Source organism: Procambarus clarkii, chromosome 30, assembly GCF_040958095.1.
Source record: "Procambarus clarkii isolate CNS0578487 chromosome 30, FALCON_Pclarkii_2.0, whole genome shotgun sequence".
In the NCBI taxonomy this organism is placed as follows: domain Eukaryota; kingdom Metazoa; phylum Arthropoda; class Malacostraca; order Decapoda; family Cambaridae; genus Procambarus; species Procambarus clarkii.
Genome location: NC_091179.1, coordinates 16,043,982 through 16,061,767, shown reverse-complemented (window position 1 = coordinate 16,061,767; position 17,786 = coordinate 16,043,982). Strand labels below are relative to the sequence as shown.

The 17,786-nt window shown below is 39.3% G+C and overlaps 1 protein-coding gene and 1 non-coding gene across 2 annotated transcripts; both read left to right on the top strand.

The window, feature by feature from the left end:
• The first annotated feature begins 1,658 nt into the window (after window positions 1-1,658).
• On the top strand, window positions 1,659-15,847 carry LOC123765512 (uncharacterized). Its single transcript, XM_045754147.2, has 6 exons — window positions 1,659-1,749; window positions 3,600-4,076; window positions 7,408-7,532; window positions 8,164-8,368; window positions 9,246-9,431; window positions 10,249-15,847. The coding sequence occupies exons 1-6, from the start codon at window positions 1,716-1,718 to the stop codon at window positions 10,398-10,400; spliced, it is 1,179 nt and encodes a 392-aa protein (XP_045610103.1). The 5' UTR covers window positions 1,659-1,715; the 3' UTR covers window positions 10,401-15,847.
• LOC123765688 (5S ribosomal RNA) lies at window positions 9,526-9,644 on the top strand. The gene has a single exon (XR_006773739.2). It is a non-coding gene; the product is annotated as a 5S ribosomal RNA (ribosomal RNA).
• Window positions 15,848-17,786: the final 1,939 nt, after the last annotated feature.

Below are 17,786 nucleotides of genomic sequence, written 5' to 3'. Positions count from 1 at the left end.
GATACCTTTATGTATAATAAATGATCGTTTAGATCATTTATTATACATCTCATACCCATCTTGTGGACGGTAATGGAAAGGGTTACAGAGGCACATAATGGGCTCAGGGACTGAACCCCATAATTCATTTAGCTAAGCTAAATGTTACAATCTTGATGAGTTAGTTACAAAATTCAATTCACATCGTCACATCAACAATGGGTTCGAGATCGACCACAAGTGCAGTTTCTAAATTAAGCAACTGACATATGTGGTGAGCTAGTGTCACGATTGATATGTTTGTCCTGCACACCGCCCCCCATACATGGGCCGCGGTGGATAGGTTACAGTCACTTAGTTACTACCTACAGTTAGCAAACTGGGGATATTTGGCTAAGATTTCTAGTAGCAGATCATTTTGAATTAAATATTTACACATTGTTGGAACATTGGTTATAGAATTGTCTCTGAATTCACGTATCTTGGTGTACTATTGTTCTCAGACTTCTTATTGACCTCCAAGGTTATACTCAATTTCTACTTTAAAGGCAGATTCTTAGGCTAACTCATCAGCTCTATCATGCATTCGGCGCGAGTGCTTTAATTACCACTGCACCGAATCCCTGGTGTTCAATCCCCGACCGTCCAAATGGTTGGGCACCATTCCTTCCCCCCGTCCCATCCCAAATCATTATCCTGACTCCTCCCCAGTGCTATGTAGTCGTAATAGCTTGACGCTTTCCCCTTTGATAGTGCCCTCCAGTGTAGACCATGGGCAAGCCACTATGTACCCAGCTTCCACTGTTTTGTTATAAAAACATGAGTAAAAAATAGGTTTAAGGTTCTATTCAGTCATTACCATGCAATATTATAAGAAAATATGATTTAGTTTCTCTTTTATTTGTGTAACTCTAAGAGACTTTTTTTTTTTGGCAGCCGTATATAATGTTGAATTTTCAGCTGAGGCAAATTTTCCTGAAATATTATATTTTTCAAACAATTTTCTTATGGAATGAAAGCTTTCCATAACATAATATACAAATTTAATTTTTAATTTGTGTTAAAACTAACGTAGAAGAAATTTGATCAAACCCAATCTAACCTAGCCTCAGTATGTTAAACAGGTTTGGAACTGCATGTTTCAACATCAGTTAAATATGTTATACGCGTGTGGAGCCACAGGTTTCAACATCAGTATTATATGGGATTACAGCTGCATGTTTCAACATCAATATGTTGTATGAATGTGGAGACGCATGTTTCAACGTGACTATATCACATGAATGTGGAGACGCATGTTTCAACGTCACTATATCACATGAATGTGGAGACGCATGTTTCAACGTCACTATATCACATGAATGTGGAGACGCATGTTTCAACGTCACTATATCACATGAATGTGGAGACGCATGTTTCAACGTGACTATATCACATGAATGTGGAGACGCATGTTTCAACGTCACTATATCACATGAATGTGGAGACGCATGTTTCAACGTCACTATATCACATGAATGTGGAGACGCATGTTTCAACGTGACTATATCACATGAATGTGGAGACGCATGTTTCAGCATTCATATATTACATGAATGAGAAGACGCATGTGTTTCATCATAAATATTATATTAGAACAGCATCGCCGCGGGCCACCAGGGGTAAAATCAATGCTCGTGTGGTGGCAGCAGCTGGCGCATGCGCGCGACAACTGCCGACTTTCACAGCTGAGGAAGATGGCGTCGACGTGGGCTGTGTTCATCTCCTTTGGTAAGAAACGGTGGTATTCAGCCGCCTAAATGTATATCATATATATGTCTATACGTGTAAATGGACATGCCTGTGAGTGGCTGTGTTAGTGCAAGATTCGCTAGGACGGCGAGGCCCTGCTAAAACCCGAATGACATCATGACGTGTGTTCCACCATTAATCTATATATAGACGAAGCAAATTCCTTTTCGCAGGACAAAATTGTATATGAAACTACGATTGGATTGATCGTCTTGTCAGGAAAGTTTCATCGAGTACAGATAGTGTGGACGAGAAACCGCCGGCGGACGTCGTTCGAAGACAAATAAGTGATTCATAAGTTTTGTCATGATGAATCGGGGCAATATTCCTTTACCCACCCGTCAGTGTGCTTCGCCACCCCTATGTTACTTGTACACCCAGGGTGGAGCTCCCATATACCCTTGGTGGTATGAGTACACCCAGGGTGGAACTCCCATACATCCATAGTATTACAGTTACACCCAGGGTGGAGCTCCCATATACCCGTGGTGATACGTGTACACCCAGGGTGGAACTCCCATACATCCATAGTATTACAGTTACACCCAGGGTGGAGCTCCCATATACCCGTGGTGGTACGAGTACACCCAGGGTGGAACTCCCATACATCCATAGTATTACAGTTACACCCAGGGTGGAGCTCCCATATACCCGTGGTGGTACGAGTACACCCAGGGTGGAACTCCCATACATCCATAGTATTACAGTTACACCCAGGGTGGAGCTCCCATATACCCGTGGTGGTACGAGTACACCCAGGGTGGAACTCCCATACATCCATAGTATTACAGTTACACCCAGGGTGGAGCTCCCATATACCCGTGGTGGTACGAGTACACCCAGGGTGGAACTCCCATACATCCATAGTATTACAGTTACACCCAGGGTGGAGCTCCCATATACCCGTGGTGATACGTGTACACCCAGGGTGGAACTCCCATACATCCATAGTATTACAGTTACACCCAGGGTGGAGCTCCCATATACCCGTGGTGGTACGAGTACACCCAGGGTGGAACTCCCATACATCCATAGTATTACAGTTACACCCAGGGTGGAGCTCCCATATACCCGTGGTGGTACGAGTACTTCCAGGGTGGAACTCCCATGCACCCTTGTGTTACAAGTACATCAGAAACATACACAGCACATAGGCCATAATGTACTTAAGGTGGCCTCCTATGTATATTATGTATAATGTACATAATGTACTTAAATTAGCTTTGTGAGTGCATCACGGTGTGTGCGCACAAGACCTTAGGATGTTCATGAGTGTATTCAAGTACACATTTACTATATATGTAGCTTGTTAGATGTTTAGAGTACAAGAGATTAATATCTTAGATTGACAGAAGTGATACTAATAAATTATGTAAACTTCAAATATTCGATTGGAGAATTATGTGAGTAAACAAATCTGAATCCATGTACAGTATAGATCATATAAATCAAAATAGTTAGAGATGAATGTGGATATGTGGTTGCGAGATCTTTATTGTGCAGTTAGTTCAGTACATATATATTATGCACTCCATACACATCGTGAAAGCGGTGATGGAAGTGCAACAGAAGCACATGGCTGGAACTGATCACTATACACACAATGTGAATTTTGTGCAGGCGAGGAGTCACAATAACGTGGCTGAAGTATGTTGACCAGACCACACACTAGAAGGTGAAGGGACGACGACGTTTCGGTCCGTCCTGGACCATTCTCAAGTCGATTCTCACAATCGACTTCAGAATGGTCCAGGACGGACCGAAACATCGTCGTCCCTTCACCTTCTAGTGTGTGTGTGATCTGGTCAATGTGAATTTTGTGTTTTCAGGTGTGGGGGCGGTACTCGCAGGCGCTGCCACCACTCTACACGCCACTCACAACACAACGTCTACCACCTTCCTCCTTAAAAATGTATCCACCAAGACAGACACCAGTAAGACAATCTACAACCTTTCACAACCACTTGTTCATGAAACTGTCCACTTGTTACTACCAACTGAGGAGGATATGCCCCTGGCAGAGGAGACTGGAGACATAGGGAGTGAAAAGCCCTCAGTAAGTATGGAGACAGGAGAGGCCACTACAGGTTCACCACAGCACCCTGCACTTGTCGTGAAGAAGGAAAAGGACCCCATGGATATCAGCGCCAAGGAAGGAAATATAGAAGGAGAAAGAGGGAATAACGAGCTTATGGATGAAGGAGACAATGAAGGAGATGCAGAGGCTGAAAGCCGGAATAAGGAGGAAAATGATGGTAGTAGGGAGGCTGAATATGAAGAGCTACCAGTGCCTATGGCGCAGACAGGTAAGACGCCATAGTTTCTATGTAAAATAAGTTCACTGTTGTAATTTAGGTAACTTTTTTGTTTTGGGGTCTTTTTCTTCAAAGTTTAGAGCTGAGATCTTACAAAGATGTTCTTTACCCTTTATTTAAATATGTGGTGTATGGCAGACCTAAATGTCTCAAGAAAGCTCTGATTTGGCATCTTTTAAAGTGTGGCCAAATTTATAAAAATGGAAAATGTTCACTAAAACTATTAAATAATCCAAAGCATTAATAAAATGTTAAGCATCTAATTGGTTATACTGTACTAAGCTAAGCTAAGTAATTATAGTTTCCCATTGCCAGGGACAGAGTGCCTGTTAGGCTTATCGACCTCTCTCTAGGCCAACGGCTGACCCTCTAACCCACAACAGTCGCCTTTCTTTTGTTTTATTTTTTGCGGAATCGACCAGTCCGTAAAAATGCGACGTATTAGTAAACCTGACAACACCGTAATAAGGACGTTTTCTATGCACAGGTCTCGATAGGTTAGGTGGGTTGCTTACATTTCTGGCTAGGCATAATAGTTGCGGTTGATACGGAGTTTCAAATCGAAAGAACGGGCTGGTTCAACACACCAGACTTGGCTTCACAGCGACACACACACTCCACCACGTCTCCGCCCCTTAACTGTGACTGAGCAACCAGTACAGCTTGTAAACACAATGCAGTGCGCCTCTACTCGCAGTGAGATCAGCGAGATCACTCTCCAGTGCTCTCACACTGTGGGGTCTTCTATCCCCCACCCCCCTCAGTCCAACTACCTAGGCTGGACGGTAGAGCGACGGTCTCGCTTCATGCAGGTCGGCGTTCAATCCCAGACTATCCAAGTGGTTGGGCACCATTCCTTCCCCCACCCGTCCCATCCCAAATCCTTATCCTGACCTCTTCCCAGTGCTTTCTCCTGATAGTTCCCTCCCCCCCCCTCTCTCCTAAATCCCTGGACTAAATAATACAGAAACCTTCCTCGGATCTCTTCAAGCACAGCCAGGGGTGCCCCTGGAGCGACGCACAACACCGGAATGCCAGAAACTTTCTCGGAAAGGTTGATGATATTCTTGAGAGACATAAGAATTTTGCACCAAGATTGTAATATTTTGTTGAATTATCTGCATGTCTCTTGCAAATTGTCTATACAGTATACCTAGGTCATAAAAGTATTTGTGTGTACGTCTGATAACATACTCCTTGTGAAGGAGGAAATGTATATGTTTACCTCTCAGAATGTTTGGCAATATGTTTATTTGTGATGTGTGTCTATGTATATATTAACACGTTGTACTGAATGGGGTGAGAATAGCTTGAGCTACCTCATCCCTTTGTGTATTTTACCTCAATAAACTTATTTCAATTTCAATTTCAAAAACCAGAAACTTTACACTGCCTCAGCTTGCTGATGTCGTAGACTCAGCCTCGATTCCACGAGGTCGTACGCTCTCCCGCCAAACACACACCGAAACTACGACGTTGGTACAACGTTCGAACAAGGTTTAACACTTCCTAACCAGTTATGATAACCAATATAGCAAGTTGTAACAACGTTTTAATACGTCATAAACACGTTAAGCCAAGATGTAACAACTTTATTACAAGTTATAACAAGCGGAAAATTGAGACAGTTTCGGTTTGTGTTTCCAGGGTCTCTACCTAACCCAGATTTATATCGTACCGTTCTTTTGTTTGTTGTTTCTTATATTCTTCTTTTCCGTCTTTGCTTCTTTATTTGGTACTCTGCTTTTATGGCAGCTGACACTGAGAAGTGACGTGGCTCTAGGTAATATTTTATTTTATGTCTGTTTACTTATGTTTGTTTATATAATTTTGTCTATTCCTGACAATTAATGACGTCACAGATACTACCTTACCTTGAGGTTACCTTGAGGGGCTTCCGGGGACGCTAAGCCCTGAAAGTACCTCAAGGTAACCTCAAGGTAAGGTAGTATCTGTGACGTCATTAATTGTCAGGAATAGACAAAATTAAACACCCTTAAATTTTCTCAGCTTTAGTTATAATAATACAGACTCTTAACAATTTGTATTGTTAGTCAGGCAACATAATGTTGTCAGTTCTTGATGGTGTCAGTCTTAACTCTCACTATTTCTCTCAAGGTCCAAAGGTCGAAAGGGGTTAATTTATGCATGTCATGTTGTTTTCCAAATTACCATACGTTGTATTCCTATTAGTATATATCAATTCTTACAGGTTCACCCTTACTCTTTGCCTGTTAGATATTCACAAATTAGTATATAGTAAACAGCAAAAGTGAAATTCTAATCTACAACAATAAATATAAGAGACCGAATAAATATAAATAACGAGACCGAATAAATAGACGGACCGAAACGTCGTCGTCCCTTCACCTTCTAGTGTGTGGTCTGGTCAAATAAATATACGATCTAATTACTAACTAAAGCTGAAGATCAGACTCACCAAATTTCCTGCAACTTCTCTTATGTGCTCAAGACTCTTGTGGTGCTGGAAAATAGGTCCTCCTTAAACCTTCGCACGAGTCTTCATAACAGGCAATTCAGGGGAACGAGATAGTTGAACGTGGCGTGAGGCCCCGTAGAGTTGTCCTGTGATGTAGGGTAGCCATGTGAATGACTGCAATTGTATTATAGCATCCAAATTAGATCAGGATAAATGTTTATTAAGCTCATAGACTTAAGCAAATTTCCTATCTGTATATTCCATTATTTATTGTTGCATAACATCAGTTATAGGCACACTTTATTGAAGTAAGGTTAGTTCAACATCGATTCAACATGTTTCATTATGGAGTTACCTTAATTGTGTAACATTAAGTTTACAGACTTATGTAAATTTATTTACTTACCTAGAAACATAAATATAATTTGCACTTAGACTTAAAACATTGGTTTTATAGCTGTAATCTCAACAGTAGTAGAATTCGTCTTGTATTCAGTATTCAGGATATAAACTTCTTCTAACCACGTAAAGTTGTCATATCTTTGATACTGGGCGATATTTCACTTGCGTAAATATCTTATATATATATACACCAATGACAGTATACGCATCAAATAGTATATTTCTTTTTAAACTTTAATTAGTACACACGAGCTGATGAAAAGATGTTTTTCAACCAGCAATACACGTACTATACACATATGACATCACCAGTGTTTGGTAACTCTGACATCAATATACAGTATAATTAACACTAGGAAATATTTTAATCGCTACTGATCGATTGCCTCGCGCGCACCAGTCATACACAAAGCTTATGGTATGTTTGCTGACACTGGTACAAGATGGAATAATGACTGTATTAACGTTTCATAATTTCAGTTGTGGGTTACACGCGTGATGATGAAACATATATCGTGAATGATGAGGATGGTGTTGCTTGCGTCATGGCCTTCTTCAAGGCCAAGGTCACCATCTATTACCCAGACACTAAGGGTGACTACCTGGTGAGTTATGGGAGATGGTGTTAATGTAGTTGTTCTAAGGTGGTAGTAACAAGAGTGCTAATATGTATATGGTATACCTACTAGCCAGAACGGACTACTTGGCCTACTATGCAAGGACCGATTTGTCTAATAAGCTGAGTTTTCCTGGTATTATATATTTTTTTATAACAAATTCTTATGGAATGATATAGCTATAATTTATGTTCTTAATATATAATATTGATTCAAATAAATCAATTTGATTTTGTTTAAATAACGAAAATCACTCACCCTGTTACGCAAATCGGGCCACATATTATATATATATATATATATATATATATATATATATATATATATATATATATATATATATATATATATATATATATAACAGTGTTATAACTTTGCCAGGCAGCATCTCATATAACTAATAAATAATTTCCTCGTACCCCTCATTCATATAGTGGTCAACATAATGCAAATTGTATCCGTCATTACGCTGGTGGTAATATATGTGGCATTACAAGATAAATTATTGAAAATAAATCAAGTGCCAATATTTACACTAAATGCATCTTTCATTGTATGACTATTATAATGTAATTGCATTAGGCAGTAGAAGGCTGCTAATCGGATATTACTTTGGCAGAGTAATCGGGTGTCTCCGTCGGACGATGCCAAGGTGTCTGGTACATGTGACCGAGTGGGCAAAGTGTCACAGTTGGATGTTTCATGGTCGTCTTATGTGCTATCGCTTCGCTTTGGCTTGGATGACCTCTCCGACTCGTGGTTTGTCTCAAGCTTCATTCTCAGCTACAACCTCAGTGATCCAGACTTCACTGACTCAGCTCCAGGTGAGCTGTGAAACGAAGTAGATATTAATGCCCCTTTGTCATCCCCACCATTCTCTATTCCCCCATCCCCTCGTCCCCACCATCCCAAACTACCCCGTCATCTCGTCGTTCCCCACCATTACGCCCCTCCCTTATCCCCTCGTCCTCCCCACAATCTCTCACTTCCGTCCCCTCGTCATCCCTACCATTCCCCACTCCCTCGTCCGATGCCTTCCCAAATGGTCTGATGTACGACTTTAATATGAGTCAATACAATCTTCATATTCTTTATCATAATAATAAACATTTTAAACTGACATGTTTTAACACATCTATGAACATATTTTAATAATTTACATTTTTAACATTATGAACATTTTAAATACAACACTGAACTTTATTTAACACTTATGAGCATTTTTAATGAAATTGAACATTTTAGACAAAACAGTGAACAACTGCAATTCAACTTTATATTTTTTAAATGTGACGTTAAATTTTTTTAACACAATGTTAATCATAAGAATGAAACTTCAAAAATGGTTTAACATAATTTAAATATTTGTGAAAAACAATGTCGACATTTAGAGAAAACTTTGTGATTTATTACCATAATTATATTTTTCTTTTAATGTTTTTTTATACAATTATGATCTATTTTAACACAATTATGACGTTATTAATACAACTTAGAACATTTTATGCTATGACAGAAATTTGTTTAATAATGTTTGCATTGAGAGAGATAAGCCCTCATGCAAACTGCACGTATCTGAAGAAGAGAGACAAGCCTTTTAACCGAGGATATCTCTCGCACGGCGAAGATCGAAAAGATATCAAGTTCGCTCAAACATTCACATTCACACATGAATTGCTCACCCATTTGTTATATGGACAGGTGGGGGTGATGTGAAGGTGATGAGCCAGGATGACCGCAGATACTGGCAGACCAGCAATGATCAGTCCTTCCGCTGCTTACTGTTACATGATGTGATCCTCACTGACAAGCTCAACAATACGGCCACGCTCCATTTCGACGAAGTCCGCGTCCAGGCCTTCTGTAATAGTGATATCTTCAGAGCACGTGAGTATCATCTTCCATACCTAATTACCCTACCTGTATTCCGCATGTAGAAGGAGTAGACGATGGTGAGGTAGTGGGAGAAGAAGAGTGAGAGGGGAACGGTCATACCACGTTGAGAACACCGCTTCTCGTCCGATCAGCGAAGTTAAGCAACGTTGGGTTTGGTTAGTACTTGGATGGGTGACCGTTTGGGAACACCAAATGCTGTTGGCAATAATGTTGGGGGGTAGAGATATCCTAAGCTACTCTATCCCTTTGAGATGTATTTTTTTTCTTGTCTAAATAAACTTACTTGAACTTGAACTTGAGGTGCGAAAAATAATTTGTTTTTGAGAATATTTCATAATTTGTATCGTGATATATGCTGGCATAGGAGACAAGGGGAATACCTTTCTCCCTCGCCTTGCAAGTCATATGCAGTAAAATTCGCAGTCTCCGTGGTGTAGTGGTAAGACACTCGCCTGGCGTTCCGCGAGCGCTATGTCATGGGTTCGTATCCTGGCCGGGGAGGATTTACTGGGCGCAATTCCTTAACTGTAGCCTCTGTTTAACGCAACAGTAAAATGTGTACTTGGATGAAAAAACGATTCTTCGCGGCAGGGGATCGTATTCCAGGGACCATAGGATTAAGGACTTGCCCGAAACGCTATGCGTGCTAGTGGCTGTACGAAATAAATAAATAAATAATATAAATAAATAAATAAATCATGTGATGTATGTCAGATAAACATACCATTTCTTAGTATGAGAATTGCCTTTTTGTTGTTATCTTGCACATTGTCACATAAATATTGATGTTGTTTTGTACCCTGGTTAGCCAAGCACTGCATCCACCGAGTGCATAGAGACGAGATGGTTCCTGTGACAGTGGGCGCTGCTCTGGCCGGCTCCACGCTACTCACCGTCATAGGCTACGCTATCTTCCGCTACTTCAAGGTCAAGAAGGTCCAGTATGACACTATGGAGTGATGACCCCATTCTTCCCACGGAGATCCTCATTACCCTCTGTTACCACCACGTGCTTCACAAATCTATCACCAGCACAATTATAATATATATATATTTCCAGAAACGGAAGCCTCACCGAGCTATACTTACAAAAGAATTAAGCATATAATTGGTAATTAAACTGATGTAATAAATGTGTGACTGAAAGAGAAATACATCGCAGTAAAAGACATGATTCATGAGTCTGTTGTGGATGTAGGAACGGCCATCCCTGGAGGATATTTATATCAAGCTGGAAACACCAACCGCATGTTACTGACAACATCAGCCATGTGTTACTGACAGCATCAGTCACATATTGCTGACATCAGCAGCCACGTGTTACTGAGAACATCGGGCCACATATTGCTGACATCAGTCACATGTTATTGACAACATCAACCTCTAAGAGGCAGATCTGAATGGTTATACTGTGCCCTGCTTGGCAGGTTCTATGCTACACGTAAGCTTATCATCTCCGTGTTAGCCTGGAATGCCAGGGGTAGGCCTGCCAGCTCCATGCCAGCCTAGAGAGCCATGACCTGACTTCCCAGGTGTGTTCTCTTTCAGTCGCTCAGCTAAAATGATGCACGTTACAGTAAAGTTTATGATAGCTCCTGAATTTCGTCAATGCTGCAGTACAATGCTCGAGTTTATTTTGTGGTGTATAATCTTAAATGAAAAGACTAATTTGTGTTAATAATTTACGCGGAACTATAATAAAAGAAATCAATTTCAAAACATTTCTACGAAATTCCTGATGAGACATTTTTTAAACAATGTCCTGCAGCACAATGAATTTTGGCGCGACATTTGGGTTGCCGAGCGATTCATTCCGAAAACGTTTGACTCGTTTAAGTGTGCGGGTTCGAAGAACGACGAAATGTATTTACTTTGTAACCTATACAAGGTTTATGTAACCAGTCAAAACTTTGTATTTATTAACATTTTTGGCTTAAGAAATTCAGCATTATGAATTTGCAAAATAATATTGACTCAAATCAATATCAAGAAACTAAAGCAATAACAGAAGTTTGGTATGCCATTTGCATTGCTCTAATAAAGCTTGTGAATTGGACTAATTGCATATCTGCCAACATATCAGTTTTTGCCATCATATATACATTTCAAAAGCCAAGTACAAACAAATATTAAAAAACAAATGATACCCGATTTATTTCCTTAAGTGTAAAGTTTGAAAAATTCTATGGCAATGTTCAAAGAACATTTGCTGAATGGCCTCAGAGCATGTTAAATTTACAAATAGATTAAAGTAATTATTCAAGTAGCAACCATTCAGTACACTATTACATAAATGTCTTATTTGATTTGGTAACAATATATAGAATATACTATAGCAATAATGTGTCAGCGACGGAAGATCTGTATCTTGATAGTGTAGCTTAAGGCAAAAATATAGCAATAACGAATCTAGTTAGATACTAGTGTGTGCTCATGCAAGCGGTCGTTTTAGTAGTCTGCTAATCTAGGAATGAGCCGATGATCTTTAGCCATTGAAGTTTTCAGACTTTACAGAATGCACACAAAGTACTTGAGATCCGAGTAAGGTGTCCATCTGACGAGTGCAGAGAGAAAATATGATGTTCGATTCAGGAGATAAAAATGGTGATTTAATATTTTGCTGATGCTGATGATACACATAACTATCAGACCCTGTCTTAATGTCCTGTAACACGGAAAATTTCCATATCAAAAACTTTTGTCATATCTCATTAAGCACGAACATATATTTGCTATTGTTGTTCGATATATCTTGAACTACAGCGCTCATCGTATAACCAGGACTCGATATCTTGAGCTGCAACATTTATCGTATAATTGTGGTTTGATATCTTGAGCACATTCATAATATACTTGTGATTCGATATCGTATAACTGGTTCGATATCTTGAGCTGCAACCTTGATTATTTCATTGCCAACTACAAGCAAGGCACTTCAGGCATTTTTGCCTCCTGAGTCCATTTTTCCATTTGAGAATAAAGGTTTAACATGACAATTGCTTCATTAATAAGAGAAGACCTTTTAATACATAATGCCACAAAAATAATGCGAATTATTTTTTAATTTTGACTGTAGATAGACAATTATAAATGGGAAACGCTACAAAACACCCTTGTGTGTGTGTTGTATCATCATTATCAAATGGGATGAGTGAGCTTGTGGTGTGATGATGACTGATGGCACTGCGACTGCCAACACCTTATGAAACGAAAATCTTAGGCTACTGGTGAGCTTATATTCTCTCAGCGTCTCATCTGTCATGGGCAGTTACCACTGTTGTAATGGGTGTACGTTGGCTGCGAAAACAAACGCACTATTTGGTCTACTATACAAGGCCCGATTTGTCTAATAAGCCGAGTTTTCGTGAAGTTATTTATTTTTTAAAATTTGTTTTTTTTTATGAAATGATAAAGCGTTCAATTACATTATATATGATCCATTTTTTTTTAATTTGAGTTAAAACGAAGGGAGAAATATGATCAAACCTAACCTATCTAAACCTAACCTAACCTAACATATCTATACCTAATCTAAACTAACATAACTAAGTCAGCAAATCATGTTCTTAATATAATATAATAATATTAATTTAAATAATATGTACAAGAATGTCCATATTAGTTTTTTGTTTTTTGTAATTTTTTTGTAAGATAATCAAAAGGTGAGAAAAATATTTATTTACCCTCTTAGCAAGTTTATATTCATTTCAGATTTGTATTTTGTCTTGAGAGTACAAGTTCATCAGCTTTGTGTTGTGTGTTAGGATATTTGTTGTGTTTCATGGTGGGTGAAAAGCAGTGATTATCATGAGATTCTGTATTACCATGGAGTACTATATTCTCATGGTATACTGTATTGCCATGGGGGTACTGTATTGGAAAAATTATGATCTATGGAAAAAAAATATCCCAGTAACAAATATTCCTCTACAAGGGATAAAATGCTGTGATTTCACTAGAAATTTTTATTGTTAGTATGTGTACCAGAATAAAATTAAGAGATGTGTGTGTGTGTGTGTGTGTGTTAATATGTAATGTGTAGGCCATAGTTGCCACCCACAGAGCTCCACCCAGCCACGAGTGAGCGCTGCGCACCTCGCTTGTTTCTTCCCCTAAGCGCATAGTCCTGCGAAAGCACTTACGAACCTGTACATCTTTTCTCAGTCTTCTTTGGTGGCTTTGTTTCCAATTATTAAACAGTTAATGAGCTCCGAAGCACCAGGAGGCTGTTTATAACAATAACAACAGTTGATTGGCAAGTTTTCATGCTTGTAAACTGTTTAATAAATGTAACCAACGCCGTCAAAGATTGAGGAAAGATGTATACGTTCGTAAGTATTTGCGTAACTGCTTTCGTGAATCTGGCCCCTGAATCATAATACTGCAATGCAGACAAATATATTTTGGTTGTATTCTATATTTTATCCTCATGGTCCATTTTCAAGTAATATGCATTTTCAAGTTTCTTAAAAACGAGTTTATAAAAAGTTATAATAGCCATATGAAGTTAATTAGGATGCGTATATTAATGAGATCTACTGTACAAACCAGTAGGCTTATGATTTTATTGTAAATGGTAATAACCGATTTTGTAATTGGAAGTATCCTATAACAATATTTATAGTTTTTTAGCTATATCATTATATAGCGTGTTAACTAAAAATTTGAAAATATTTACATATACATATTTTGTGTCATTTTTTGTCATTACTGAAGGCTTTTGCAGCATTACCTTACCGTAGGCATTACTGTAGCATTTATCTGCATTATTTAAATGTTCATTGCTAAGAAATATATTCAAAAGTCATACACCGAGATGTGTACCCCACTCTCCTGTGTATGTTTACACTCAGCATTTATTTAGATTCTGGACTTTGTTCAGAACTAAAGTATACTTGCGAGTTGGTCAGTAAGCTCCTGTAGTAGTCTTAACAACCACCCTTCCATGGTTGATAGGCCTTGAGTCCAACACCAAACCATCAGTATCTTTTGAACAGATTTCTGAACGTCTTTCTGTCAGCGAATATTTAGCCTCTGTCTAATTATACTCTCGAAAGCCTAAATTGATCTTCATAATCACAATCTCTTGCATCACATTCCACAAACTCTCAATATATGACGTGTCTCCTCTGTCGTTTTCCTGCTGATAAGTTTGCTGTGTCTGGCTGGAGCTGTACCGAGTCTTCCATGAGGTGCCGTGTGACCTTGTGATACACCCACTTGTGCCCCTCTCGTGTTCACTTTGGTCCAGTGTGCAGGGAGGGGTCAGCCGAGCACGACCGGGGTGCCACCATCTGGACCTGGGATCATTAGTAGATAACTAACGCTTCCTCTCTCAGTTATGTAGACCTTCAGGGCTTCCTTGATATCACCGGAGAATGTTTCTCTTGTATTAGTTAAGGCATAGGAATGCAGAATAGGCTAGAATTCACTTTGCTGTTTCAATGAGCCAATTAGTTTAATTCTTATATGAGGAAGTCTTGCATGGAGGATATTAGTAAAGAGGATAGTTGAAGAGGAGTCCCTGAAGGGTGGTGGTAGAGCCCTGTCGTGCATCAACAGTGGTTATTGTTATTGTCTAATGGTAGATATCCATTTTTACACTTTCAAGCACATTGTAAAATTTTATTTAAGCACTTCACACCGATAAGTGAGTTTGCATGTTTGCTGATAACAATATTCTGCCAAGTGCCATTACTGTTTTATTTGATTTTGTTTCCAATAATGAGCATGTGGTAGGTATCTCTGACACGTGTTGCAATCAGTATATCAGTTATGTTACCAGATAAAAAAAAACATGTTGCATATACTTCTTAATGGTATGATCTCCGTGCCTGTAGCTGGCCTGAAGGAGGCTAGGCTACTCAGGAGGGAGGAGGAGGAGGAGGCTACTCGCGTGTACCTCTAGAAGTACACGCGAGCCTTGCTTCGGGCAGAGGCTCCATATGTAACTTAAGTCCATTGCTCTGATCCAGCTTTACAGTTTGTCACATCACCAGATAAAATACGGGCTCACCATAGCCCGTGCTACTTGGAACTTTTAGTTCCCCGTTGCGAATCTTTAACAACAACAACAACAACAGCACCAGATATAATTATTCATGAAGAGAAGAGACTGTAAACTGTGGCATTGTGCACTTGGCTGCTGCAGGTAAAAGGTTCATAAACGTTTTGTTTACTGTATCTTAATAAAGTTGTTGAATTAAATGGTTTTAAATAACATGAATATCCCAAAATGTTTGCTTATTATGTTCTTCATATTTATAATTTTGAGTTTTTTTTAGTGGAAGTGAAGAAAGCGGCACAGAACTATGTATAAAATATTGCTCGCTGTTCCACATTATATTTTGTACTTGGTTTGTAATTAGCTTTATGTTTTATCTGCAATAAATAGTGGTAACATGCAATTAGTTTCAATATTTCCATAAATATATTAAACAAATTAATTCGCGTGTATTTATAGCTACTGTAAAGGTATTTGGTGTCCGAAGCTTGCCATATATTTAAATGTCTAAATGATAAAAAAAGACAGCAAATTACACTTGCAGTGCAAAACATTTTTGGCAACTTAATATATGTTCTCGTGAGAGTTGGAAACTTGATAATTTTGCTGACACCAGCATAAGTTTAGGTTCTGAAGAACTTGCAAATAACAGTAAAAAAATATTAATTAACATCATCTACATTATAAGTAATGTTCTGATTCCCAGTCATGATATATTTCCCTCTCCTGGTATTCAATGATGCAACCAGTGTTGCATCAATACCTAATTTAAAATGTAGTGCAAATAGGGAGTACCTTCGACAAGCCGACGGCTTCCTGTCCTCGACGAGGCCACTAGTGTGTTAGTGGCCCCTCACGTAAGGTAAATTCAGCTAGGAACGGTGGCTCAAGTACGTAATCAAGAGTTGGATCGTTATCAACAATGCTCCATAACTCCCCAGTCAGCAAAATTCAAAATTCAAATTCAAATGTTTATTCGGGTAAAGTACATACATACCAGGTGTGATACAAACATTGATGGATTTATAGATAGAGCTAGTACATACAATGGCTAAAGCCACTATTACGCAAAGCGTTTCGGGCAGGAACATCTGCTCCCCGGCGCCTGCGTCTTGGCGCCAGCTCGGCCCAACTCTCCTACAGTAACTGTTCCTCTAAAATATTATACAGCCACTTTTCACATCAATATTAATATAACTTTTTTTTAATGTAGGCTTCTAGCTTTAACATCATTAATCACCTTTATAGCATCTCCAAATGAGCTAGAAGCTTAGCATTGTCATGCCGGTAGTACAGTCGGGTTCGTTCTCCGTTCTCGACGCACAGTCGAGAATTCCGGGCGGGACAGAAATGGTTGGGCTTATTTCCTTTCATCTGATGCCTCTGTTCACTTAGCAGTGAATAGGTACTCAGGAGTTAGTCAGCTTATTGCGGGGTTGCATCCTGGGCGGGGTCAATAATTCGGCCTTGGGGGAAGAGCGGGGGGTCCTCCATAAAAGCCAAACACGCATGAATACACGCTGGCTTCCTGTCCCCCGACACAGTGAAATATACGTTTGGCAGTACTTTAATCCACCCGCCACGCTCCATATGTCTGGATCAATATCCGCCAAATTGTTCAGTATTTTGAACGTTTCGATGAGATCAGAGGCCATATTCTCGAAGCAGTTACGCAAGTATTTACGATCCTGTACATCTTTTCTCAATCCTTAGCGGCTTTGTTTACAATTATTAAACAGTTAATGAGCTCCAGAGCACCAGGAGGCTGTTTATAACAATAGCAACAGTTGATTGTGACGTTTTCATGCTTCTACACTGTTTAATAAATGTAAACAAAGCCGTTAAAGATTGAGGAAAGATGTACAGGTTCGTAAGTACTTGTGTAACTGCTTCGTGAATCTGGCCCCTGCCCTATTATGTCCGGTATACATTGTTAGCCCCTGTGACCCTCAACCTTTCCTGGTACGAAAGTTGACTTAGTGCTGTCATTATTTTTGTCGCCCGGTGTTGTACTTTCTTCAAAGTAAGATGTCCTTCAAATTTCAAAGATTTGAAGATTTCCATATGGGGTGACATTTGCTTATTTCCAATCTAAGGGAACTATCCCGTGGTCCAGAGATTTTCTGAAAGGAAGTTTCAGTGATAGGCATAGTTTCTCTGCCAGTTCCTTTACGACTTTGGATAGAATTCCGTCCATCACTGGGGCTTTTGAGTCTTTTATGTTGCTAATGATCCTCCTGATTATGTCAGACGTTATGTGTTTATCCCTTAGTTCGTTCTCTTAGAGAGAGAGAGAAGAGAGAGCAGAGAAGACGAGAGAAAGAAGAGAAAGAGAAGAGAGA

Coding starts and splice junctions, on each gene's coding strand:
- LOC123765512 (XM_045754147.2), top strand. CDS start 1,716: ATGGCGTCGACGTGGGCTGTGTTCATCTCCTTTG. Junction 1,750..3,599: donor GGCTGTGTTCATCTCCTTTG/GTAAGAAACGGT, acceptor TTGTGTTTTCAG/GTGTGGGGGCGGTACTCGCA. Junction 9,432..10,248: donor TAGTGATATCTTCAGAGCAC/GTGAGTATCATC, acceptor TACCCTGGTTAG/CCAAGCACTGCATCCACCGA.